General features: G+C 47.6%; 1 protein-coding gene across 5 annotated transcripts in view; it reads right to left on the bottom strand.

Moving 5' to 3' along the window:
* LOC100115603 (cytohesin-1) overlaps nucleotides 1-27,823 on the bottom strand; it is a 49,190-nt gene that overhangs the window by 14,981 nt on the left and 6,386 nt on the right. For 2 of the 5 annotated variants that reach the window (XM_032598683.1, XM_031926802.2), the window contains exon 2: nucleotides 27,635-27,708. In XM_032598683.1, the coding sequence (XP_032454574.1) occupies nucleotides 27,635-27,708 (74 nt within the window). Of the gene's footprint in view, nucleotides 1-15,545; nucleotides 16,446-21,710; nucleotides 22,084-27,634; nucleotides 27,709-27,823 lie in introns of those variants that run through there. The other 3 variants (XM_031926804.2, XM_031926800.2, XM_031926801.2) reach the window with 3 other exon arrangements.

The following is a 27,823-nucleotide window of genomic DNA, read 5'->3' as shown; positions in this document are numbered from 1 at the left end:
ACCGACACTCGTTCGTTTCGCTAATTGCATTGTTCGGCGCGCTCGTCGTCGTCTTTTTTCTGGTACCGCTTTTCGGAGGCTTTTTTTCTATTATACGCCTCGTGCGCGAAAGTAAGTTGCGCCGTTACTCCTTTCTCTCGCTCTTCCCGTGTGGGAAAATTGATTCTCCCTCTCGCTCTTTCTCCTTTTTTCATTCCTGACTAAGCGCGACGCTCTATATATTGACAAGGTCGCTCTCGTGGTCTGAATGACTTTTAAGTGGTTTATTGCGTTTCCGAGATGCTTTTTGTCGTGTAATTGTTTAATTCTCTTTTTCCGAGAAGGAACGGCGCGGCGAAGCTCGTGCGCATTCGTGCTATATACAGACGAAAGCTGGTCGTCGCGCGTCGAACAAAAGGCAAACGCAAAACAGTCTATCAGTGCGCTTAAAATTCAGCTGTCATAAAGGCAGCTCGCACTTGTGATATGAATACATCGGCATTATAAAACAATAGAGCCGCGCGCGCAATAGCGTGTCGAGAGAAGAAGAATTATAATATCGTATGGGGACGATGCAGTAGCCGGAGCCGCGCGATAACGTACGTAACAATCCTGGCAGTGAGTCATTTCCACCGCACACATCTCGGTGCGATAGCTCGAAAATCGAGCGATACAGATGTACGTATATAAAGTGATTCATCGACGCTGTGGAGCAGCTGCTGCGACACGGGAATCGCTGCCAATTACCGCGTGCGGGAGTAGCCTAGTGTAGGAAACTGTTATGTGCTTCGAGATATCGCTCGCTTCTTTTCTACACACGCGAAGGAGGACGATTGCTCCCGGAATTGTTCAATTACGCCCTTTTTCCGATAGATGTAATCGACGACGATTGATTGGGAGCTATTAAGAACGAACTCACCGGGACGTATATCGGATTGTTAGCGATACGGAGAGATCATCTCGAGGGCTTACCTGGAACAGAAAAATTACGAGGTTTCGTTAGTTGCGTTTTTTTTACATTCGTGTATTACTATGATTAATTTTAAAGGAAAGGCGCTATCAAGCTCGTGATTCATCCCTTATCGCCCAACAACAAAACGAACCTTCGACACAATCGCATCGTACAAAATAACAAACTCTCCCACAAGACAGGATAGAGTCAACGCACTCGTCGCTCCATATTTCCAGCTCTGCGCACACGATAAAAAGCGCTAAAAGAAGCGGCATCGCCTCACTTCGATGAGTCTTCGGAAGCTTCGCGTGGACTCAATTTGCGTCGTCGTCGCGACGCTCCACTTCCTCTTATTCTCTCTTTCTCTCGACGGTTGCAGCAGCGACGACGATGACGCGCGCTCGAGTTATGAGCCGCAAAGGGGATTATACCCGGTGGCTAATGGGATAAACGAGCCGTATCTGCCGGTAATAATATTTAACACACATTCTTTCTCCCAGGGCAACGATTTTTTCTCTCCTCTCTTACCCTCCTTTCCTATACACAGCGAGTTTTTCGCTAAAGCATAAACCTTTTCGGGAGAGACGGCGCAGAGTTATGAGCCCGCGAGTGCGGCCATCAAAACATTAGAAGCTTCGGTTACAACTACTGAGGGGCAAAAGTTACGGCGGTCGTGATGCGGAATTACACAGGCGGCAGCTGATGCTTTTTATTTAATATATTCATTAAACGCGCTGCAGGCTTTCTCGTATAAATTAGCCTCCTCTCGCGCATTTCTCGAATTTTTTTTTACTTCAGAAACATCCCCTAATTAAAATTTTCACTTTAATTCCCGTTACCACTACTCGGCATTCAAAGACTCTCCGAAAAAGCTGCAGCAGACGAGAAAAATATTGCCCAGTTTTTAAAGCGTCGCGTAGCGCAGCCAGTAATTAGTGCAAAAAATAAAATAATCCGCGTATACAATATCCATCAGCGACTCGTCTCTCGCTGTCTCGTTTTCATTGCGCATTTAAACTCTTCACCGCGCCGCGCGCCAATCGATGGATTAATTAGCCGTCGCTTAATAATGCAAAACAATAAACCTCTCCGCCGCAGTAGCCCGGTGTCCCACTTACTCGTGCGCGGGCACACGATTCTCTCTTTTGTGTGCAGGGCTCTGGCGACGATAAATTTACGATCGGTCGAAAGTTCGCGTTCTCGCGGCCAGAAATATGCCCGGCGTAAAAAGTAGCGAGAGAGGCGACGCTCGTGTGCCAATTCGAGAGGGTATGTATACGCGCTGCAGACACACTGGCCAGGAAGAGCTTCGGCTGCTCTCGGCGTCGAGGTCGAGGCGCGAAAATAGCCGAAACGGGGACTAAGTACTATAGCTGCTGCTCATGCTTCTATCGCTTCTGCGATATTTATTATCGACGAGCGTTCGCGTCTCGCGGGAAAGCGTATATTCAGGGCTTTGGAATTGAAAACATCGAGAGGGAGATACTCATTAGGCGCGCGTATTAATCCGTTATCTCTGTAGGTTATACGCGCGGAACTTTTATTGTATACACGCGGCGTCTCTGTATACGAGCGAGCGAACGGTTTACCGCGCGGAAATACATACAAGCTGCCGCAGCGCCGTTTCATAATTCATCCGTTTTTACGCCGAAAGCGGCTCGTTATTAATTATAAACTATTCGATGGCGCCGTGCGATAAGAAGTTCGCTTCGGATTCTCTCGACGGGGGGACACTCGAGGAATCGGCGTTTGCGCAAACTCGAAACCCAAGCGAAGAATGAGTCTAATAACAAGACGCTATACTATACCGAGAACAAAAAAAAAGCGGCGGCAGCAGCTCGTAATTAAATTCTCTTGATCCACCTCCCGGAGGTGTCTTTTTTCCGCGTCTCGCGGCTCCGGGAAACAGGAAACCTGTCTCTCTCGCGAGGAGATATAGAAAGAAGCAGTTAGTATAGCTGCGAGAGACGCAGACGCGCGTGCGGAAAAGCGCCGACTTTGGAATTCCTCGGCGTGTGTCCGCGACACGAGAGATACGTGCCCTTCTGTCTGTCTTCGCAACCGGTTCGACATTTTTGCAGCCTAGCGCGCGGTGACGACCTTTTGCGTCGAGGGCTTTTTCGCTTTTCTTTTCTAGTGTGTAAATATGGAGAGAGATTATCGAAAGAAAGTTTATTACACTCCGCGAGTCTGATTTGCAAATAATTATCGCACGGATGATTGTCATGCAAATCGGCTATCGACTCTTATAAGCCGCAAGTATGTCATTGGTGAAACGAACGAGCGGCGAGGCTTATTAAAAATCGATGAGATATACTCGAAGTAGGAAAAGAGCAAGTATCTCCCGCTATAAACACGACCGACTCTGTTTGCGGCAGCGGCAACCAATTGCGGCCTAATCTCCCGGCAGCCAGCATAAACATATCCTTAGAATCGTTTTGCGCTGCGCACACGCCCTGATATAGAGGAAAAGAGCCGGAACGAGAATTACGCGTAATCCGCGGCTTTATTACCCCTAAGCGGATTTATAAATTAAGACATGCGTAAACACGCAGATATAGCTAAGCGTTTTTTCTCTCCTCGGGTCAACGTATGCCTTATCGACGAGAGATGTCGTAACCTCCGGGGGCGCCTCGTCCGATTCTCTCTCTCTCTCTCTCTCTCTCTCTCTCTCTCTCTCTCTCCCTCTCTCTCTCTCTCTCTCTCTCTCTCTCTCTCTCTCTCTCTTTCGAGAAAACGAAAAAATCGCGTGACCCTCTGAACCGCGCGAGAATTTAAAAGCGGAGCTAATAGGGGGGGGGGGGGAGAAAACAAAGGCATATTATCGACGACCTCGATTCGATCATTTCGATGCCAAGGGAAAGTGTCTTTCGCGCTCGCGCGCGGGAGCCGTGCCAAAGTCTAATGGATCTCGCTTTTTTCTCACTGGAGAGCTGGGGCTGCATCATAGCATTGTTGATTCACCGCGTGAAATCCGCAGCTCTCTTTCCATTTAGCTCTCATTTGCATTAATGAGCGGAGAATATTCTCAAAAAAACGACGCCGATGCGGAAACTTGCGCGCGTCACGTGTAAAAATCCCCTCGTCGGTGCATGATATTATCGCACTATTCAACCACGGAAAATCGCGATCCTCTGTTGCCAAAAGATGACGTCAGAGCAACGGACGCGAGATTAATAAGCTCCGCGCGTATGCGAGCCGCAAACAAATTGACGTGTAGAGCGTCGGGAATTAATCGTCGTAAACGAGAGCCGAACACACTCTCTGGCGAAACTGGAAATGCGACCTCCCAAGGCCGCGACTGTGTGTGTGTGCGCGCGTACACGAGAGGATGTGTATGTGTATACCGCTATAATGCGCCGGTATTATACGGGAGATTCCAGAGGACTTTGCTCGAGGCTCCGCGCGCGTGAGAGTAATTTATCCTTTTTCTGCGGTCTTATTTTTCCTTACTCTGAATTTTTTGCGAGGAAAAAAGGATTTCGCGAGAGCGTGTCGGGGAAATGAATTTGCGGCGGATGGAATATTCGATGAGTTCGATGAAGAAGAGCATATTGCGAGAGTTCATCGCTTTTAATTGGCCGTTTATATTCCGGATTCTCGCGAAGTTATCAGCTTGATTGTCAGTTTTGTGCTGCCGGTTGAGATTTCGATCGGGTGTGTGTGGAAAATTTCAAAAGTCTTGCGTTATAGTCTCTCCGATTATTATTATTCTAAATAACACAGCTAGTCCGGACTAGGTGCAACAGTTGTAATAAAATATACCCATTACCGCACGGCAGTAAAAATCCAACCTCGACCAACCAATATAATCGCTGCTCATTACGCACTGTTATATCTATATCGGCGTCGCTCCCCTCGATTGTTACACCAGAGCTAGCGAAGATTACGAAATTCGCACCGTAAACAAAGAAGTAATATTCCATCTTTCGCTAGGAACAAAAAAAAGGAAATTAAATCACAGCTGCGCGCGGCGGCAATTAGTCATTCAAGTCCAGCAAAAATCAGCACGCACGAGCTGAGATAAGAAGCAGCCGCCGGTCAGAGTTCAGGGGCTGATCGATAAATTCGTTTCCATTAAGATCGACAGGTTAAGCGGCTGGGGATCAGCATCTCTTGCGCGCGCGCGAAACACGTTCGCGAGAGATGCCGTAAACCACACGCACAGCTATATGTATATACCTATATGCGTATATGGAACGAAGATAACGAAAAGGTCGCCGCTGGAATTCGGAATGACGACGGAAGTGGACGTCCAGCCGGGCGTAGGTCGATGTATACAGGCACGCGCGCGTGTGTGTGTACGTGTGTGTGTCGGGTCCGGTATAGAAGCGAATTTTTTCGCAGTGACAAGCTACACGGAGGATATCGAAGAGACGCGATTTCGGAGTCGATTTTAAAACCCGGCACTGCCGCCCGCTGCAGCCGGGAAATTTCGAGGTTGGGATTGTCCATATGGAAATGAACGGCCGGAAAGTCGTTTGGCCGGAATTGCTTCGGGAGATTGAAATAATGAATTTGATATGCGCTATATCCAAATTAAAAACGGTCGCGGTTTGTTTTGCATAATCGCTTTAAAACGCTCAATTAGGCTTTATCGCTCTACATAGAGATACCTTTATATCATGTCGAAACTTGCTCGTTATGCAACTTATTTTTAACCATCACGACGATATGCAACAATCTTACACCGCGATAAGCCAAAAAATATTTGCAAAGATCGGTTGTATCGTCTCTAGACAATCAAAACAAACGCCGCGTACCTTTCCTTCTCCGCCAGCGCGCTGTGAGAGAAATGCGTCAGAGAGAGAGAGAGAGAGAGAGAGAGCTCGCGACACGCGTTTCGGAATTCGCGATTGTGCGTATAATTAACGACGCGTGCAAGGTACGCGTGAATCAGCGCAACTCAATAAGAAATCGAGATTAGAGCTTGGATTTTCACTGCCATTACATGCAAATTTCTCCTCGACTTATTTTCTCGTTATTATACACGGAGGAATTTTTCGGAGCGACGCTCCTCGCACATTAGATAGTACCGACAGTGAAAATGAGTTTCGGTAAAGCGCAAAATTAGCATAATTTCCTTATTGTCTACCGCAACTGGTTTTTCAGAGCCTCAGCGCTTTGCATTTTCTGTGCCGCTTTTTCTCATACGGCGCGAGCTCGTGCGCGCGTGTTATTTTAATCGAGTAGCAACAGCCGGTTCACAACCTCAAGACTCCGAAAACAAGGAGGAAAAAAAGGGGGATCGAAAAACAAGTCGCATCCGCGAGAGAGTTCTTTTATCGTGCGGGCTTTTAGCGATAGGCCGCATCGCCGCTATTATTAATTGCATCCTTCGGCTCGTACTTTTTGTTCCATCGCTCAATTCGGGAGATCAGCGAGAAAAAAAGAGAACGAACTCGAACTTGGCCGTCGCCCAAAATGTTTGTTGCATTTTTAATGCACAGCGAAGATGTCGCCTTTGAAAATGTACGCGATTAAGAGAGGACGATCCAAGGACAAAAACTTCCTATTCGAAAATTCACGAAAGCCGTACACACTCGCAAATTATCCCATTGCCCACTTTGAAATTCCACGGAATCCGCCAACAACGCGACTATACGAGCGCCTGCTTTTTAATATCGCCGTATTACATCAGTGAAGACACGCGCTGAATCTCAAGATCGCAGTCGTCTTCCGTTGTATACACCGCACACTGTGTATACTGGTTCGCGTCGGTCTAGAACAAACCTGAAACTGTACGTGCCTCGATTACGCGTCGGACAAAGCGGGCGCGCAGATCTTCAATGAAAATCCATTGATTCCGCGTCTATGTAGCCTATGAGCCGAGAAGAGCGTATCAATCGCGAGCAGGTCAGAATTTGCCGAGGAGAAAAATAAATCCGTCTATATATAACGATGAAGCGGCGAGCGCCGGTTTTATCGGCGCTGATGCAGCGTGTGCCGTGCATGCATCGACGATCCGGTGTCAATATTAATCGAAGGCGTGCTCGTTAGGCGGAGAAAAATTAATCTAGACGACACCGTCGTCCTGGATGCATTGACGTGTCGCGTGTAGACTGATCTCTCGGAACGACGTTTATTCAATCTTGTTTTTTGCATTGATTAGAAACTCATACACACTGCTTCGCGGAATCAAGGTTGGACGTTGATGAATATTTCAGCGACGAAAGTTTTAAATTGTGTGTCAGGGTGTCAGAGGCGGATAAGCTTTTTTCGATCACACACGTGCCTGCGATCCGATGCTTTAATTAATATCAATGTTTTCGAGAGATAAAACGATGCGCTCGCTGTAAACTATCGCTCGGCTGACACGAAAGAAGAATTTCATTGTCGAGGAATTCCAAATATTTTAAACGGCAAACGAGCGCGTAAAAATAGCCCCGCGGAGTAGAAGCGAAATCTCTCTCGTGAAAAATCCCATTCAGAGACAGAAGCGCCGCGCGTTCGGCATCGAGGAAAAAAGAGGGCGTCCGCTCGTACAGCCGGTGAATATAAAAATAGAGCGCGATTTCCCGACGATTCACAAAGATCCTCGTCGCGCGCACAGATGACCCGATATCGCCGTCAGGTGTGATGTTCCGTGTAAGCCTTGGAAAATCAATCGGGAGAAAACGCTAATGGCTGTTGGAGAGAGAGAGAGAGAGAGAGAGAGAGAGAGAGAGAGAGAGAGAGAGAGAGAGAGAGAGAGAGAGAGAGAGAGAGAGAGAGAGAGAGAGAGAGAGAGAGAGAGAGAGAGAGAGGAGAGAGAGAGAGAGAGAGAGAGAGAGAGAGAGAGAGAGAGAGAGAGAGAGAGAGAGAGAGAGAGAGAGAGAGAGAGAGAGGACGTTCAATTGGCGCGGCGCCAGAACGCGCGAATTTCATATAGCAAAGAAAGCCCTGGCGTCTTACCAAGATTTATGAATTTGCGCGAGATTAAAGCGCGGAGAAAGATTGAGCGATCGCGAAGTGTAAGATTGGCTCGGGAGGGAAAACGCCCGACGATTAAGCGTGAAAAGAAATCGGAGCGAGAGAGATTGAAGAAAATGTTTCTCGCCGTTTTGTGGAATCTTGCTGAATTTTACGAAGGATCCGACTTTCACGCGCGAAAATGGAAATGATTTATAAAGCGAGGAAACTCGGAGGAGAAACTTTTAGATCTGTGTGTAAAAGCAACGGGAAATTAGATCACAATGAAAAAGGAGCACGCGAGAGATAGGAGCTTGAGTGAAATCGGTTGGACAGCGAAGGGCTGAAAAAACAGGAGAGAAGAGGATAAGTGGAACGTTACGCTGTGCGGCGGTAGTATAACAGAAGATCCGGCGAAAAAATATTTTGGACCAAAAGTGGATAACAGAAGCGGCAGCTCGATCCGGCATACTACAGCAGATGTTAACGCGCGCGTCAATGGAGTCATTCGAAACCGTGAATCTCACGAGGATTACACGCGGATTCGAAGCGAGCGCGGAAAATTCGATACGTCGAGAAAAATGACACGTCAATGCTCGAGTACATCTCTCCCTCCCTACACAAAAGAGCCTCGAATCACAACAGGCGAAAAGTGAATATTGTACGTGCCCGGTCTGCTGCACGCATAGAGAGAAACGAGCGATGCAAGCGAAAAAGTATACAGACAGAGAGAGAGGGGGGAGAGAGAAAACGCACACATCCGTCATGCGGAGGATATTTGCATGAAACCGAAGGCGGCTGCGGCCACTCGCTCGGCCGTAAACCTCTTAGCATCAAAGCTGACGAGACTCTCCCCAATTAAACGCTGCACGTGATGCGGCCGACTGCAGTCTGCAGCAGTCGATTGATTAGCTCGAGACGACGACGACGACGACTGTGTACAGACATCCTAAGCTCACGTATGTACTCTCTGTTGCTGCAGTGTTTGATGTTTGTTTAAACGCGCCGCAGCTCTCGGACGACAAGCGACTGGATGTGCTTGATAAGTTGTATTTTTGTTTAGACTGCAGTGTCATGCGTGAGGTGGAATTTTTATCGACAGACGAGCGATGATCTGTAAAACGTCGGAAGGTCGATCAACTTCTTCCTACGGCTATTATGGTTTTTCAAGAGAACGTTGTTAAAATACAGGCACCATTTTCCAAAGATCGATGAGTCTTTCAAATAACCGTAAAATTCGAAGTACCTCTCGTATGGTTATAATTTTAGTCATTGCATAGACTGCAGAAGCTACACACGCCGACCTAATTATAGGTTCGAGAAAAATATTTACAGAGATCCTTTTGATGCGGTTGGAACGCGAGGAAAAATAAACGCGATAAATTATGCGGGCCTTCGAAAAAGAAAAGCTTTCACGACCCTCGATCATTTTGATAGGGACCCCAGCGTATAGGAAACATCCCGCATCGCTCAAAAAAAAGCCGTGCACCTCTCCACCGCGAGTCGCACAGGCATCGGAGCGGTTCATTTTTTCCGACCGAATTTATAGGCTAACGCTTAAAAAACTCGCGCGCGCAACTCCGAAATAGACTGCTGCTATATGCGCTTGCTCAAGCCTCATCTTCTAAGAGCCCTCTCGAAACGAGGAGGGAAAGAGAGAGGATCGACGAAATCGAGGGAGAGATGACGCAAATGGAACAGGTGAAACAAAGCACATAGTCAATGAAGAAAATAAGGAGAGTTGACCAAGAGATGCTACGTCACGCGCCGAGAATAGAATCGCGCATTGTCTACCACCAGCTGTATAAGACTTTAGCGGCGCACTTTCTCTGCGCACTGCTGCACTTTTACGCAGCGCGTAGAAGGTGAACCTTATTCTCGATGCGACGTTAAACTATGGCTTAAGCATATCACACGCCGCGATATCACTGGAAACGTTCATTTGCAAGCCGTACATTAATCATCGCCATAGGAGAGAGATAGGCGTAAGTGGAATCGGAGATGCGCGAGTGATTTAATTATGCGACCAATTTATATCTACGCCCACGACTGAATTTGCCGAATGCATTAATTACCGGGCACGCAAATATTCCCCGCTGCTAACTCGATTGCAGTCGAAGAGAGATCCTATGGGCTCGTCGTCGTGTCGCCCTACAGCAGCAGCAGTAGTTATCCATCATTTTAGTTAATCCGCAGGATGGTTTGATTACAGCTACGTATATACACACAGCTTTGACTCTCCACTTTCAAAAGCGTGTAATCCAAGAGAGAGAGAGAGAGTGAGAGAGAGAGAGAGAGAGGGCAGCTTTTAATTTGCGACAAGCTGCAAAACGCAATTAAACTTCGTACTGTGTATACACACTGCGCATATAGTATTTAATACATCCTGGGTATTAAAATACTTTGCGAGAGAGAGAGAGAGAGAGAGAGAGAGAGAGAGAGAGGACTGCAGGGCTTCTGAAAATAGCGCGCGCAATTTCGAACCAAGCTATGAGCGCCGAGAGTCATTTTTGAAGCTGGATTGTTCAATTTGTACTTCAACTGCAATTCGGAGAGACTCGGCCCGGGTATTGTACCCTCGAGCATTGTCCAAACTCGGGCTTCGCGCATGCATAGTTCCACTGTATCCTCGTCGCCTAATGCCCCCAGCTCTTCCGCCCTTATAATACTCGGGGACTGTCGCGCGTCGTGAGGGGTTATATTCACTTTGCTAATTAAGCGTTTAGCCGTGGGATCGGCTAAGCCGATAAGTATCATCGAACTTCGCGAGAGGGAACAACAACAGCCTGCGAGTCCTATAATCCGCACGCGTATTGCGTCGGCAAACTTTGTAATAGCATCTCGTCACTGCGCCAGTGGCACGCGCCCAAGTTTTTTCTCTTCCCTGCGCGTGCATCGACCAAATGAAGCGCCGCTTCGATCCCCCCAAACTGCATGCTACACACTCGCTCGGGGTCAACGACTGCGCAGCTCTCAACGGCTATTAATTAAGAAATCATCGAAACGCCCGCGTGGGCTCCCTCCTACACTCGCGACAATAGCTTCTTCTTCTTCGTCGTCGTCGTCGTCCCCTGCTGCTTAACCTCCTTTCTCCCTTCGCTACTAGCAGCCCTCTTCAGCCTGTCTTCCCTGGTAACAGCGTCGCAATTCGGATGTGATATTCCGTACGAGGCCACGTTACGAGATCGTATGTGTGCATCGATCTGCAAAGTTGTCGAGTACTTAGCACCTGCGCTGGCTAATTGACTACTTCTTGTACGAGCGATGATTGCATCGATCGTGTCTCTCGTGTCTCTCCTCTTCTAAACGATATGCAGTATGCATGCTGTGCTTAATTACGATTGACATGACTTTTTGCTCGCTTCGATCTGGACAAAATTAAGTATCGCTCGTTGTGTACTCGCGGCCACGCGAAGGTCAGTTTTCAGCAGCTGCTGCACCTGCGTGCCGGACTGCTCGATGGAAATTGCAGGCTGTTTTTAGCTCGAAATTCAGAGACAGCGTAATTTACTCGGCCGATCGGAATCTGAGGAAAAATAGCCGGGGGTATAATTAGAAGCTTTGCAATGAAGACAGGCTCGATAGCCACGTGTGCGCGTTTAAGTTTTTTTTTTTTTATTATTGAAGACGCATCGGTTTTCAATCTCTTCATGGATAGAGCCATTATGCAGTATTTAAAAATCCACATCCCCCAATTTGTGATGTCCAGTATGCAGCGTATACATAATCTATTAAAAGATTAGCTTTGTACAATGCGCGCAGTTCTCCAGGGGGTAGCACACTTGAATTTTGCATAACCATTCTTTCTACATATTTTAGAGCAGTTTTAAATAATTTCTCACTCGAATTGAAATTTCACTTTAGCTCTGCGAATTCGCCAGGAAGAAAAGTGGCTTTAAAGCTTCATGATAAGTAGTGCGCGCGCGCGCGCGATAAATTACGGCGGAAAATAAAATCGACGTGTTGTAAAATAAACGAAGACGATATACGGTATTTTTTATTGCGATCCCATCGTGGAAAATTTAATGCGCTTTACCCAGATTATATATGGTAATCATTGCAGCGCGCATAAAGAAGAATTAAAACTGAGATATAGAGGGAACGGTCAAAGTTCCGAGAATCATTATTTTACCCATAAACAATAAACGTCTCATGGAACCTGTCGAGGCCGCTAATAATAAACGGAAATGTCATGTCTATTACCGTGGGAAATTGATAAAAGTAAAGCCGGTTAAATGCGTTTATGAGAGAGAAAACTGCGAGCGCTAACCGCACTTACGTAAGTAATCGGCGGAGGTGTTGCTTGCGGTGGCTGGACCGGAGGTAGTTGCACTTTAACAATAGTCGCCTGCAGTAATCAGACGTCAAGCGAGTGTGTATTATAAGTTCATTTTTCTTCATAAGCCGCGTTATGGTTAAGAAGCAGAAAGTTTTCAGTATTTCAAATCGCTCCTCTATACTTCGTTACGTAAATGCCTTTTCCGAAGCTTATATAAAAAATTAGCACTTTGCGATAGCAAACGAGCGAATGGATATGAATTGTAATTTAATTCAATTAAATATAGTTTTTTTTCACAGTTTTCTTTGATAATATATAATATTATTTAACTCTTGAAAATATGTATGTTGCGTAATCGTACACCGGTTTGATTATTAGGTGAAAATAAATAAGCGTATACAGTCATAACAGAAAGGCTTCGTCGTAAACAATGCTGTTATCAACACAACGGTTGAACTCTTCCTCCCGTATTTCGAGTAAGATAATATCAGGAGTTGAAACATTCGCATACACGCTTGTTTTGACTACAGGTAAATATTAAACAAACATCGGAGAATATTGTTAAACTTTGCGAGAGGGGAATCATCGTTGATTAGGATAAAAAATTGCTGAGCAAATGTTTGCTAATTGATTAACGCTCACGTAGATAGCGAGAGAGTAGAACAAATTTTCGTTACACAATTACCAAGCCATTTTGCGAAGTGGAAAGTGACGTTGCTAAGTTGGAATGACAATTTAACCCCATTGGCTTGATGAATGTAGGTTTTGCAACCAGGCGAGTTTTCGCCTCTACGCGTCCCGTGTGCGTAAACAATTTCTATATGACTCTCTGGGTGCGGTGTTTTTCTCGTCTTTTTTTATGACTGCAATAACTCAAAACAAAAATAAAAACCAGATCGTAGTCAGATCCGAAGAGAAAAATGGACTCTTTTCTGTCTGGTTGCAAGATATACAGCTCTTTCAATTTCACGTTCGGAGGATGACAAATAGTTCGATTAAAGCGACGTGTTTTTTATTCCGACGTTACGGTACGAAACAATGCCTTTATAAACAATGAAATTAGTTGGCTATATCGATGGATTTATAATACGATGGGGAAAACGTACGCCAATCAGTGTAAACGAAACAACGTATTAGCATACGCGCCCATCTGAACATTCACAAACAATTAATATTTCATCTTTGACAGTAATGAAATAAAAAAACAGTCGACCGTTTCAATGATTTGCAGTTGCAGTAGCCGTGATTTGCTCGACAGTCAGTAACAAACATCTCGTTTATAACACAATTTATTGCTGCATCTTCGAGCTTTCAATTATTGAACTGACAATAATACAGCATGAAAGTCGCAAACCGTCAGCAATAAAGCGAATTCTTTATATTCGCAAGGCGTAGAAAATACGAAATTATTCCATCATAAAGACGTTTCGTTGAAGCCGGTGAAGACGGCGGCGGCACAGACAATCAAAAAAATCTTTATCGCGGAATCTTACGTGAGTCGCATCGTCAAGTGACGTGGATATGTCACGCAATCCTCGTTAACGATACAAATGTTGCGCGCGTCTGTTTGTTCTCGATAAACCCGATCAGACATGCAGATAACTCTAACCGACGTCGCGTAGACGCTTCTTGTCTTGTGTACTATATAGGCACTGCTGCTCGTAACGCCGCAAGGAAAGAAAGGACATCCGAAATTCGTCGTCGTCCTGAATTTCGAACAGCTGCAGCTGCCGTGTTTTGCGAACGAACCTTCGTGGCTCTCGGCGCACACAAGGTATAAGCGATGATCTTTGTTGCAAAAACGAACCGCAATCAATTCGTCGTGCTGTCTTCTTCTTGACCTTGCGTCACGTGATCTTTGCGTCATCTTTATATAGCTATATCTATGCGTCGTTTAATTGCCCGCTTTAGTTGCAGACGGTACGCTTTGCTATCTTTTTGCCGTTTGCGAATAGAACACGTTGCATAATCCGAGTTGATACAACGTTGAAGAAAAAAGCGAGTAAAGAGCAGCAAGCAAAGGAACAATATGCTAGTTTGCAAACAAAAAGACCATTTTCGCCTCGACTCGCGGCTCAGGAATAAATTATTCCGATATCTTTCCGAGTACATACGACAATAGCGGCAACAAAAGGAACTTCGAAGCCCTCAAACGAGTTCGGAATGCTCTCGGCCGTGATATTTTTCCCTGCGAATTCACAAAGGAAACTAGATTTGCGCTTGATAACGTGTCAATTATTACAGCGCGACTTTCGAAAGCGCTCATAGTACGTAGCTCTCTGCGGCGACCTGACTCATTGAAATTCAGGGAATTCTTTCGGTTTATCTTGCGCCGATGGATGAATAGGCGTTAATGCCTTTAAACGGCGCTACATGCACCATTGAAATATGCGAGCGCGTAACGGCGCGGTCTTCAATTGGTATCGCTCGGCAAAAGTGCAGGGCGTTTTCGGAGCGTAAGATTATTCGGGTTATTAGTGTTTTTTTAAACGCACACGGCGCCACGTCATAGAAACTTTCCGAAACGTACCGGCTTCCGGTGTATACCTGCGCGCTAATGACGTTTCTCCAATAAGCGAGTCGTTTATACGAAAGTTTTAGCTTCAGTTTATTAACGAAAGCTCCGCGATTTTGTGTTTCGATTTAAAAAGCGACTAAATCGTAAATATTTTTCTTCGGCGACTTAATCCTTGCTGAGCCATGCGAGCTATTTTTAAAAAACGGGACTCGCTCGGCGCTCTGCGCCTCGTATCGCGAGGCAAAGTATTCCTTTTTACAGCGTATAATAAAATCCCGAGCTGCAGCCATACAGTACACGCGTGTAGTGTGAATTGATCGAGCGAGTATCGAAACAAAGGGTGCGCATAACTGAATTATATTAAAATAGCTACGAGACTCGCAGCGCAGCGCGGTATTATCTTTTCATCTCCGTTATAACACTCGCGGGGTGTGTATTTTCTCGTTGCAGCGCATTAGTCGACCTCTTGAATTCTCTCTCGCGTGTGTATTTTTCAATTAAAAAGCAGGATTTTCCAGAGCGAACTCACAAATGGCCCGCAAAGCTCAGGAATCGTTATTTTTAATGAGGTCTAGTCCGTCGAGGGAAAGATACCGGTAGGAGGATTATTAAAAAAAGAGAAAACATGATCGAGTCTGCGTACAACAACAATATTAAAAATCGGACAACGCGCATCGGCAATAAAAAAACAGGGGCACGGAGAAAAAGCGTCAGCATAGCGATTCGAGTGCCAAGTGCGCCCGCGATAAACCCTCTCCTTCCCGCATCTTCCGCACGCGCGCCGACAAAAGTTCAGCCACCAGTCAAGCGCACACTGCACCAGAGCGCGCGCGATTCAAAGGAAAAACTAGGCCAGCGGTGCAGTAAACTCGCGCGGGCAAGAGTCTCGAGGAGCGGGCGAAAAAAAATAGTATGCGTGGACCAACCGTTCTGGAAACTGCATTGGGATTAAGCGTGCTGAGATCCCAGGCGCTCTTGGCCTGTTTCTGTCCCTGGAAGGGCTGCTTCTTCTGCTTCTTGCCAGGCCGTCGCAGACTGGAGAACCAGCTGCTGGCTATGGAGACGGCGGACTCGCGGCGCTCGCCTATCACCGGCTGCACCGCGACCACCTCGTCCAGGGCGTCCACCGACCTGCCCGTGAAGATCATCCTCGTCGTCTCCTCTTTGTCAGCTGCATCCGGATAAGCAGCAGGCCCGATGCACGAGGCGCACCTGCAATCCCTCAGGATCAGCGAGAGCCGTCGTCGGCGCCTCGTCGCACTCGTTTTACGCGGAACTCGCTGCACTGAGCCTCGACGAGCGACTTCCCTCCTGGTGCGGAGGGAAAGACGAGAAGAGAGCCGATTGTGCGGAACTAGTTTTTCAACGCACTCGCGGTTTCCCAACGTCGATCGTGGCTGATGTGGATAACGGGCCTGACGCGGCGAAAAAAGCGCGAAATTCGATTTCCCGTCCACTATCTGTTCTGTATAACAACAAACGAACGATAAGCGAGCCCGTGCGTCGTTTTATCACTTCCTCCGCGGGATTTCCAAAGCGCCGTACAGGTAATTAGCCCCTCTTCAGTCTCACTGCTCCTCCTCACAATCAACACACAACATAAAAAAAGCCACCGGTATCAATCAAGAGCAATGGTGAACCGCGTATACGATACGTGAAAGAGAAAAGTGCTTCGGGCGACACCGCGACCCAGCGCCTCGAGCAGCCGGCATGCGACTGAGCTGTGCCGCCGCCGATCCCCGGACGATGCCTCGCTATAATACACTGGCTGCGCGAAGCTGTCTGCGCGCTGGCGCTGCTGTCCCGTCCCCGGCCCTGCCCCGCCACCACTACACTGAACTGCTATAATACTCGTCGTTTTGAACTTGGCGCGCGCGCGAGAGAGAGAGAGAGAGAGAGAGAGATCTTCGAGGAAGAAGAGCGCACGTATATCCTGTGCTGTGCCGAGCTTATCAATTTTTGCAGCCGTCAGCGATAACGGATATGCTTTTTCTGCTGCGAGCGCGGCTATATCTTATATACCGTATACCCGAGTCCTTCGATGTGGAGGGAAGAGCTGCAGGGAGCAGTCGTGTGTGTGTGTGTGCGCGCTGGCGAAACGGACTCGGTAATAAGATACGATTTCATTGTTTAGCCGTCCACTGTCTTGTATTGTTTACGCCGCTGTTTATCTCCGGAGATTGGCCTCCTGGCTCTCTCTCTCTCCTGGTCATCGTGTGACAGATTCGGCAGAGGACGCTGCTTTTGAAACAGTATATAGTATAAGCTCCAGATTTTGATGGACGCGTGGATCCGAGCGAACGGTACTTAAACACACACATGGCACACTTTGTCGATGCCTTTCGAAATTTCAAACATGTCGATAAATACAAGGTCGCCGCGAAGGCGTGCATCAGCTGTCTCTCGGTTTTATTGAAAGTGACTGGACGGAGTGTCGCTCTCAATGGATGTTTCCAATCATTGATACACACGTCGAACTACTGGCGGAGACCGTTAACTACGAGTGACAGACCATTCGCTGCAGTAGTCTAGTTTTATCACGCCTCATTATCCTCGAAATCGTTGCATTTTACTAATTGACATCGAATGGGATCGTCGTCCAGCCTAATAGCTCATCGGGGTCGTGGAACACTGCACTCAACTCTGACTAATAGTCGCGCGAAGATAGAATCTGATTTCACTTTTTGAATCATTGATCGCAAACATCAGCCGATTGCGCGATGAATAAACTAACGCAGGCTTATTTTTACACAGCTCCGCTATAAAACCCTCTTATAATTAAACACCGCAGACACACTTTATCGATTTTCTCGATTCGCAAAACGCAACGCACTCCGCGATGAAATAATTGAGTACACGCAGGGACGAAATTACGACGCAAAAAAGTGCAGCGCGCGAGAGGGGAGATTGCAGCCGAGGATAAAGGCAGTAAAAAAACGCAGCAGTACGCAATCAAGGAAACCTGCCCCCTTACACAAGTAACCGTATATGCATTCTCGAAAGAGAGTACAGAGGTTCACGCACGATTCGCATTTCCGATAGCGGCGATGTGTCTGCGCGCAGCAATTAGAGGCCTGACCCCCGCCAAATTACTCGCGCTCGATCGGCCGCGAGAGGTGTATACTCTAATTATAATTCGCGTGCGTGCAAGAGGCCACGCGACGCGTCGCGAGCAGACGCCGACCGGTCGATGTGTTGTGTATCTTCGAGCTTTTTTTATGGGCAGGAGGAAGCCCGCGCGATGAGAGATAATGCGCGCGCGCGTGCGCTCGATGTTTTTTCCGGCTGGACGATGATTTACACGAATGTTTTGGATATAGCTTTTTGCTGTGTTTTTTTTTTATCGGCGAACGAGTTTCCACCCTCGAGCTGAGCCAACAGCTCGAAGAATCAGTGTTTAATCCTCTGGCCTATAAAGCGCCCTTTCGCGAACCGCCATCTGGCGTAATGCCGGCGCGCAAACACTGTTTGATTACACGAAAGCCCATCAGCCTATATAAAACACTTCTGCTCGCGCTGGCTCTCGACGATAATGAATATTTCATTATCGTCGTGGTATAGTATGGGTGCAACCCCTTGCCCGTTGTGCGCTTTAATCGCACGTAAACGAAATACGATATAGGCTCTCGGTGTGTATGAAAAGCCCCTCGACGTGAAATGATGACCCAAAAGTGTTTGTTGAGCGTACGTGTGAGGTTGTGAAACTCAATTGCTCTGCGAGGGCAGTTAAAAAATGGATAATCCGCTAGTGCGCAGTCTTTTATTAATTAAAATTTTTTGAAACAGCTCGAAAGGCAGCAGCCGTAAAAAGCATGAATTCTCATCTCGAAATATTTCGTAGCTCGTAAACTGCAGCAGCGCGCGAACTCAAATTTAATTCGCGAAATCTTCCACCGCAACTGCGTAAAATTTTTCATCGCACCCGGAGCTGCGTTCATTCCTATTAGCGGTTTTAATTCCACGAAAATCCGCGCGTATATAAAACTGAGGGGAAAAAACGATCTCGCAGGGCATAAACAAACCTGAGAGAGCATAGAGCACCTCATGAGTGCCGGTCACCCTGACCTCTCAAGAGTGCATCGCACACGAGCCTCTCTGGTATCCATTGACGTATAGCAGCTCGTAAAACTCGCAGCTCGCGGATACAGGCGCTTTTCTCGTCGCCGCTGAATAGAGCCAGACCTACTGACATGCTTCGACCGCACACGAGAGAGAGAGAGAGAGAGAGATCCTTTTGACTTTGGCCTCTAAGCTCGTCTTTCAGATCGCACACTACTTGAAAGCGTCTTTTCCGGAGGGCCAGTGCGGTCTATACCACCGGGGGAGTGTCCGTGTCTATATTGCATGTGCGGCTCGACCCTCGAGGAGCTTTTTGGGGACGGAGACTTGAGAATGTACAGTCCTCTCGTGTCTCCGCCTCGAGATATCTGGATTATGTATGTCTCGCGAGGTGCCGCTGCCGGTGCTATATAGCTGGCCTTTATGACTTTTCGCGCGAGATAGCGCAGAGTCGTTAGGCGAGATGCTCGCGCGCGATATATTCATGCGATTGTAGTTTTGATAGATGAGCGTTGCGCAATGGGAGGAGCTCTGCCTCTTTGAGAGGGAATTTTCGCCGATCGATAAGCGCGCCTTATCTCCCTCGAGAATATAACTCGATTACGACGTGTGATAATACGCACACACTGTCATCCGAAAATAAAAGAAGACTTTGATTGCATCGGCCGTACATCGAGTTATGGCCTGGATGTAATGAGGTCTATCAATTACAGGCTAGACTATGAAATAATAAGGCGGTTTTACGGTCGTAAATACGGCATAAAGTCTTCATAAAGGAAAAATACAAGCCGCTTCGTAAGTACACATAAAAACACAAAGCAGCGCCGCGCGTGACCATTGTTTAAATATTTGAGAAGCGTTTCAGATCACGAACGCCGGCCTCTAATTACGCGCCGGAGGTGGATATAAATTTAACTTGCAAATTCTTTCCCGTCGTCGGCGGGGCGAAAATAAAAGGGAAGCGTACGCTATCAAGTGTCGAACGGCCGCCGTCGCGTAAACGTGCGTGTGTATACGCGAAAAAATAACGTCCAAGGAGCTTACTCGTTTCCGAAGTTTGATTAAAAAGTTCGACTTCGAGGCTCTTATCGGAGAATTTCCTGCTCCGAAAAGTGCCGTCGTCCTGGACGCGTGTGAATGTGTACTTTTTTCGTTCGTCTTTCACCCTTCGAATCGAGGACTTATTTTTTTTTCTCAAACGTATAAATAAAGCATCCGCTCGGAAATCACGAGCACGTGATATAAAGTATTCCGTTTGATAATTAACTTTATGAGCTAGAGAAAGTTGGGCGTCAAACGGATTTCGCGATGCTGTGCGTGTGCAGTTCGGCTGAATCGATAGAAAAAAATTCGAAACTGCCGCTGATTCGAAAAACTTTCGCCCGCTTTCGACAGTTTCAAACGTAAATAGAATGGTTTACACTCACGAGGACGGGAAAATCGCGCGTATTTACCGCTGGTACTCAACCCACCTGTAACAGAAAAGAGAAGTATAAACGTTTATCATTCGCTTCGTTAAAATCGAATTCCATACAGCTTTTCGAAGGAAAATTAACAGTCGCAGGCCAGCGCGCAAATGCGGCCTCATTTAGAACGCCGAACACGCGTATCAACAATAATTTATAACAACGCGGGGGGCATCGTCGGACACGCGAAATTTCGTTGGCGTTTCTCGCGCGGCCAAGTTTTGCTCTCTCGCGACGCCCCCGCCACACAGCCGCTAATTGGCTGCGCTTGTGGCACGCGGAAGCTACTCGCTCGCGTTTGTCGCGTGACGGTTTATATCAGAGAGAGAGAGAGAGAGAGAGAAAAAACTCTTTTGTTTGGAATCGCGCGGCGGCGTGCGTTGATTGTTGTACATTACGATCGAAAATCGACGTAACCATCGTTTATTTTTGATCGAGCGAGGAATAGTCCTCTCGAACAACGATATGATTGACGGTATATGTGTACAGCCGTTCAAGGCGTAAGGGAAGCGAGAAAAACAAATGTTTTCCCAGAAAAATCAAACCACTTACAGACTCACACTGCTTTCTCGTCTCCAAAAGCACACTACGTGTCGCGTCGAAAAAAATAATACGCAATCCCATCTCACTCTCTTGAGGGAAAGAGAGAAACACGATCGTCGTCCACATACGCCGATGGCCTCTCGGAAAAAGGGAAAATCTCGTTTATCGAGAATGAAAGAGGGAGACGTAAAAAAAGCTCTCGTCCAGCTCGTTCATTATGGCAGCCGGGATTTATGTGCCACTCGAGCCCGTACACGAGTCTATACGCTATACAGTACACACATACACTGCACACCGGCTCCTTGATATCGATCATGAATAGAGACGCTCTCCGCACACTCGCGTGATTTCTATTTACTCTGTGTGTGTGTGTGTGTGAGTATGTGCGCAGCTCTCGTGTCCAGGATCAATCGCAGAAAACTCATTTTTCTCGGGATCCGAGAGATTCCGATGCTCGATACAGCTATATACACTGGAAGCGGAGGGGCGTCTTCTATCTCGCGATGTGATTTATATCCAACTTGTCAGCTGGCGCATACAAAAGTGTGCATTCTTTGCATAAATCATCCCTTTTCTATTCCCAAGAATCGCGAAAATTTAAGCCAGCTCACTCGCGCTGAGAGGATGAAATTTTGTCATATGCGATACACTAACGAGCTCTGTAATGCGCGAACGAAAACGAAATTGCGAAAGAATGCACACACCTACTGACACGGTTTTTGCTCGAGCACTCTGTCGGATTAAAAAAAAAATGCGAGACAGAGGCGCTTTTCGGCTGGTATAGGAAGAGGAAGGAGCGCGCGCTTTTGTTTGCGCTTTTTACGACGCGGTGCTTCACAATAACAATCGGTTTTTAACGGGGAGCTGTGCAGTAGCGTTAATAGGGATTGCCTCGTAAAGAATCGACGATAAAGTCTCGTGTGTATAGTATAGGAAACTCGTTGCGAGCTTTTCGCATCGTTCGAAGCAAACATAGCAAAAGTATACACTACACACGCGCGAGTTATTCAATCGAGACCATACCTTATTGATCTGTATAATCTGCTTGATGTCGTACGATCCAGTGAACTTCAAGCACGGCACCAGAGACCTGCAGACGCCCAGGAACCTCGAGAAAATTCCGAGCAGATACACGCCGAAGACACAGAACAACATCGTCCGTTATATACACTCATAAGCCACACGCGCAGTATACCGAATCGAAACAAGCGTCGCGTCAGCCGAACCGATCGGCGATTATTGCTGCCGCCGATAAAAACGCGATTTCAGCTCTCTCGAGGCGGCCCGAGCACTCGGCCCCCTCCAAGCGTCTCCCACTTAAATAAAAAAGAAAAGGAAGGAAAAAGCCTCGGTTCTGTCAACAGAACCCCGTCGTCTGCGGCCCAGCTGTGCGCGCGCGCCGCTCCGTCGTCGTGCCGATGACTGACCGGTATACGACTGCGCGCGCGAAACCGATGGCAGCTCCGTCCGTGTTTGTACACAATGCGATCGCCGCCGACGACATCTGCCGAACAGACCTAGGCTGTGTGTATACCTACTCCGGTCTCCGCCCGGTAATGTACGGATTTTCTCAATTAGCTTGAGATAAAGCCAGCTCGGGGGGAGGGACAATAGTGCGTGCGCGAGCGAAAACGTCCGTTCGGGAACTGCACGTGGGCCCTTGGGAGGCATTAGTGAATTAAAAGCGCAGTGGACTCGCTGTCTGTGCGCAACGGGATTAATTTCGTATTGAAAAATCGATTATCGGAGAGTGCAGTGTACGGGGGCTCAGGGAGATTTATCGGAGGGTTAATTGGCGAGGGTTCGTTATAATGAGGAGAGCTTTTCTTCGAATATAGCACTAGAGTCCACGTGGGAGTGTGGACAAACGTGAGCGCTAGACGGCTCGCGTTGTCGTCCCTCTGGGTGTATATTGACGTAAGATGATTGTGTGTGCTCTCGTGTGCTCTCGAGAAGCACGGAATTGCTATGGGCGTTGCTGACGTTGAATTTTCGGCAGAGAGCCGCCGCCCCAGAGAAAATATATTATTCGGTGCGCGCGCGTGGTGGGCGTCTTTTATCTCTCCGAATCGATTGTAATTATGTCACGCTTTGAAATAATGGGTCAATATCGTTGGGCTATAAGCTCGATAAAGTCTCTCGATAAGTGGCTCTGTCTCGCACGCTTCGCTGCGGCGCTCACATAATACCTTTAGTACGAATTTTATTTCTCGCGAAAATTCAGCTCGTCGACTATTCGGTCTCTCGGAATCGATGGCTGCCGCCGCACACTCCAGTCGTATTTTACTCTATAGACTCGAGCTAATGAGCGAAAAATTCAATTCAAGCGTTGAAAGGAAAGCTTTCAAAAGGTCGTTCCACAGCTATCAAAATCACTCACGGCCGTGTGATTTTAAATTAAACACGCGCGCGAGCTTCCCATCGGATTAATTTTCCCAAGGCCGCGGCGCTGCAGAGAATAATGAAATCCCGTTCACCGCCGCCGCGCGTTGCGGTTATAATTTGCTCTCTCGCACACTCGCGCGCGGGATAAAGCGAATTTCATCGAGGTGCAGAGAACCCCTCAAGGCTCGAAAAAAAAAAACAAAGTGAAAAATAACGCAGCGGGCATGTCAAAGTCCGGAGCAGGCGCATTACACACTGAAAATAAATTTCCCTATTATTAGTCCAACGCACGCGGCTGCATCAGCCAAGGAGAAATTTCAAAGGCGCGTCATTGTTCAAAAGCGGGGCGAAATGTGGATTTTTCATCGTAAAAATAAACGAGTTCGAAAGAGGGAGCGAGAGGAGACTGTATACAGCGGAGTCGCGCACAGGATGCGAGAAACTCTCGTGAGTAATCCTGGCGCTGCTGTTGTAATATCAGCAGCTGCCGCACGCGAGTCGCGGAGGAAGTGACTTTATCGCAGAGGCGACACACTGTACATCCCGTGCATTCCTCGGGCTCTTTTGTGGCGGCGGCGGCGGCGGCGAACGCGTGTCGTTAGATAAGGAGGCGATTATTGAGACAGCCGTTAAAGCCGAGAGAAAGAGGCTGACGCATTGTTTGCTCTGCTCCCTTGAGGGAGGCAAGATGATGTAAAAATTTTATGTGTGTATATAACGTTTTAGGAGAGGGCATCGATCGCGCCGTCTTCATTCCTTGATTATGCGGTTTTCAAATATTTTTTCTCCACTCGAAGCGGCGCGGCTTCGTCTGATATTGGAAAATTCTTATGCGACGGCTCGGGAATCGATAGGTCGAGCTGCTTCTTCGGCGTCTTTGTAGGTCGATGTTTTCTCTTTGAGACTTTTTGGAGAACACAGCAGCTGATAAGGAGAGTTTTCTGTGTCACGCGGTGCTTTGTTTTTCGGGACGTTTTGAAATACGTCCTTTTCAAGAGCTGTATACGTTCGCTCGATAAGAGGGTTTGTAGTTCGGAGAATTGAATGAAAACCCTTTGAAAGTTCAGTTTTCAATCAGATGCTACAGTTGCACGAAACGTCAAGCTCTCGTAAAAGAAGAATTTTTTCGCAGTTATCAACCGACAATATTCAGTCCGAGCGTCATTATCGCAAAAACACACTGCACGATGATAATGTTCCAAGTTCAGAGCGTCGGTAAAGCAGACCCCGACAGGAATAGCAGAGAAACGAACCCACGTCGACTGCTCTCCCCGAAAGTGACGTCGCTCGCGCCGACTGTCTAACAAGTGGTTCCATCTGTTACAAAAGAAACGAGACAACTCGGCTCGCTCCCGACCGATCCGGCAGAGCTCTGCAATGCAACGAACTATCGAGCGAGCGACGAAAATAAACAAACCACCTCTCTCTCTCTCTCTCTCGGCATCAATCTCGATAAAACCGCTGCATGTCGAAACCGCCCCATCACCCTCGTAATTTCCCAACTGACCCACAAATCCAAATCTCCGCGTATAAAATACTTTCTTCCGCACATCAAGAGAGAGAAGAAAACCTCCGCTATCGTATAGGTATAGCTGCGAACAAAGATGCTGCATTAGCCGAGAGAAGGTAGAAAAACAAGCGGAAGCAGAGAGAGAGAGAGAGAGAGGGGGGATTCCTAACAATTCATACTCTCTCGCATTATATCCGCCATCCGGCTCCGCAGAATACCGGCGCGCCCTGGCTTTTTTTCGCGCTACGTACTCCCGTCGGCTCACACAACTCAGCACAGCAGCGAGACAGCCGACGTGCATTATACACACCCGCGCACACACCGGAGCCTAAAAATAGAGCGGCGACACGAGTTTTTCGAGTCCACTCGCGCGCGCGATTCTCTTCTCTCTGTGTGTGTGTTTTATAAGTATGCCTCGCTCTGCAGCTCAGCAGGCTTGAAAGGGAGAGAGAGAAGAATCTCGGTGGAAGATCCGTTTTGTGTGTATGTGATGCAGCGGAGAAACCGTGTGGCTGCTGGCCAGAGAGGCGAGAGCAGGAACCTTGGGAGGTGAACGGTACGGTGCAGAGAGTCACTGCAGAGGGAATATTATTATTTCGCTCGCGCTGATTTATGCGCTCGATGTGTCGATAGGACTCGTTGGGGGGGAGTATCTGATGGCTGAGCTGCGCGATGAGAGAGGAGATTCTTCTCGTGACAACCTTCGCGATTATTGAGAGCGAGTCGATGCTGCTGGGGGCTTTATTTATATAGGAGATTTATTTTTGCGTTGACGCGAATAAAGCTTTATCGACCAGTATCATCGGTGCAAGAATTATTTAATCAGGTCTGTAGGTCGCGGCATAATACTCCTCCATCATTCGAAAAATTAAACGGTATTCGCGGTGACTCACCGAAACTCCGCCGCTGCGATCATCCTCGCGAGTATGCGTCACATTTTCATTGTTTTCCGCGGAATCGCTTTCAATTTTGCCAACTGATAAGCTCCATGTACACACTGCGAACGTTGAGATAGTCATCGATTTCACCGCAGTACAGAGAGTATAGTGTGTGTAATATCGCGTTACCAATGACACTTGATGGGGCTTAATTCCTTGATCACTACTCGAGCGATCCGCTTGGATCTGGTATATCGTAAAAGTTTCTCCCGTGAATCAGTGATCAACCGAAAATTGTTACACTTTCCGGGCTCGTATAATGTGTAACAAATAGAAAGATTAAGCCTCGTGCGCAAATCGGATCCGTTTGCGTAATTACTCATACACACACACACACACACACACACACACACACAACTGAGTCAATGTCGATTACACAAGCTTATTAATGTCTCTGGACTGGAAGGTTTACCAGATGTACATTATATGCAAATTACGCTCGAACAACCGTATACGCAATGTTTTTAGAAACTCTGTATCACAATACAGCATAGACACTTTGAAAGAAGCTGCAAAAAGGCCGCAACAATGGGCGCTGGACACCTGCACTCCGAAAAGGATCCGTATGAGATACAAGAATAGACTTTCTCCGTAGATGGCTCTTTTGGAGAAAAACTTGGCCTGTGTGCAGTCATTGGTCTTCGTCTCGTGGACACTATCGATTCTTGAGCCCGAGAAAAAAGTCGACTGCTCTCCGGGCATATTGTCGTCGTCGCGAGGCTGTTTTTTATCACACTTTCTCCGAGTTCTCTTGGAGTAAACGCATATTCCCCCTGTCTCTCGCGGTATACGTGCTCGGAATGCCTGCCCCAAAGAGTGCAATATCAGCTACAATGCGTGCGTACACCTATATACAGAGGACCTGTTTTTCCACCCCTCGGGCGAGATTACGCAAGGAAAACGCACTGTAAAAGGGATCAATCAATATAGCTGCAGCAGTAGCGCCGTCGTGCTCGTATCCCACAAGAAAGGTGCCACACGCATTAACAACTCGCAGCAACAAAGAGCCCAGAGACACACACACACACGCGCACAGTATAAGTCGGAGAACGAAATAAAGAAAAGCCTATGGGAAAAGTTTCCTTCTCCCCTCGTGCATTTCCCCGTCTTGCAAGAGAGAGAATTCAGCTTGGGGCGCGAGTAGCTGGGGGAGAAGTGGACGTATACCAGTAGCAGAGAGAGGAAGGAAGGAAGCAGAGGGTGGGGCACCTGCCTGCTGCTGCTGCTGCTGCGGCTGCTGTTGGAATAGGTAAACGAGCCGGCGGCGCAATAAAGCCGAGGGCCCCCGGAAACCATGGAGAGCGAATTGGTCGCGCCTGTGTGTTTCCCTCTGCAGGCTCGAGTGCTCGAGGGTTCGTGTCGTGGAACTTGCGGCTGGCACGACAACACGCGCAGGGGCTTGAGAGAGCTATAGCTGTCTTCGTGAAAATATCGAATGTGTGCGCGGCGAGAGTGCGATAAGAGAGCCTGTATCGTGCTGCGCTTTTTATTGACGGTTATTGACTGTTTATACTCGATAATAGCGAAGCGAATGCTTCTATCGGCGTAAACAGCGATCCGCCGAAAACTGGCCCGTGAATCTTCCCCAGGAGATCATTTGCATGCACAAAGCCTGAGAGGTAATCATCGTCGGTGTAATTTTTCATCGGCCAGCCAGAGAGACAAACTGCGGACCGATGAAAATTCGCCGAGAGGCTACAATATATCCTCCGCAAGTTGGGAGATACGTATAGGAACTAGTTAGGCGGAGGTTAGCGAACTCGCGCACGGGTCGATCGAGCAATTGCCATCGGAGCACTGAGTCAACGCGCGCGACGAATGAGATCACTTTGACGCTGCGGTTCAGAGCTGCAGGTTCGTATAGAGGAGCGACATACAAGATAACCTCGATAACGATCGCGGAGCGAAAGAGAGAGAGAGAGAAAAAAAGTCTTGGTGGAATGTCGCGGTGATGGGCAAAGCACGTATAGTATAAGCGCGTAGGTCGATGGGGTCAATGCGGGATGAGCTTGGCTGCAATTGCCTGATTTCGTTAGTGCGAGGACTGTGACCTACTTTTGGGATGTTTGCGTCTCTGCAAGATTCTTGTTTGTTTTATTTACGGAGGGGCTTACCTGTATTTCGAGCAGCAACTCCGACTTTTTCCTCCGGATGTCGATCAGGAGCTTCTGCTGTTCGGGTGTCAATTCTGCAACAGAGGAAAGAGAGGCCGATTAAAGGACAGCTAATAATGTAAGACGTATAGCGGTCGATCCCCGAGCTCATGAAATTATTCATCAATCTCGATAAGCATCTTCCCCGAA

This window comes from Nasonia vitripennis, chromosome 3, assembly GCF_009193385.2.
Source record: "Nasonia vitripennis strain AsymCx chromosome 3, Nvit_psr_1.1, whole genome shotgun sequence".
Lineage (NCBI taxonomy): Eukaryota > Metazoa > Arthropoda > Insecta > Hymenoptera > Pteromalidae > Nasonia > Nasonia vitripennis.
This window is presented reverse-complemented; position numbering and strand designations above follow the sequence as displayed.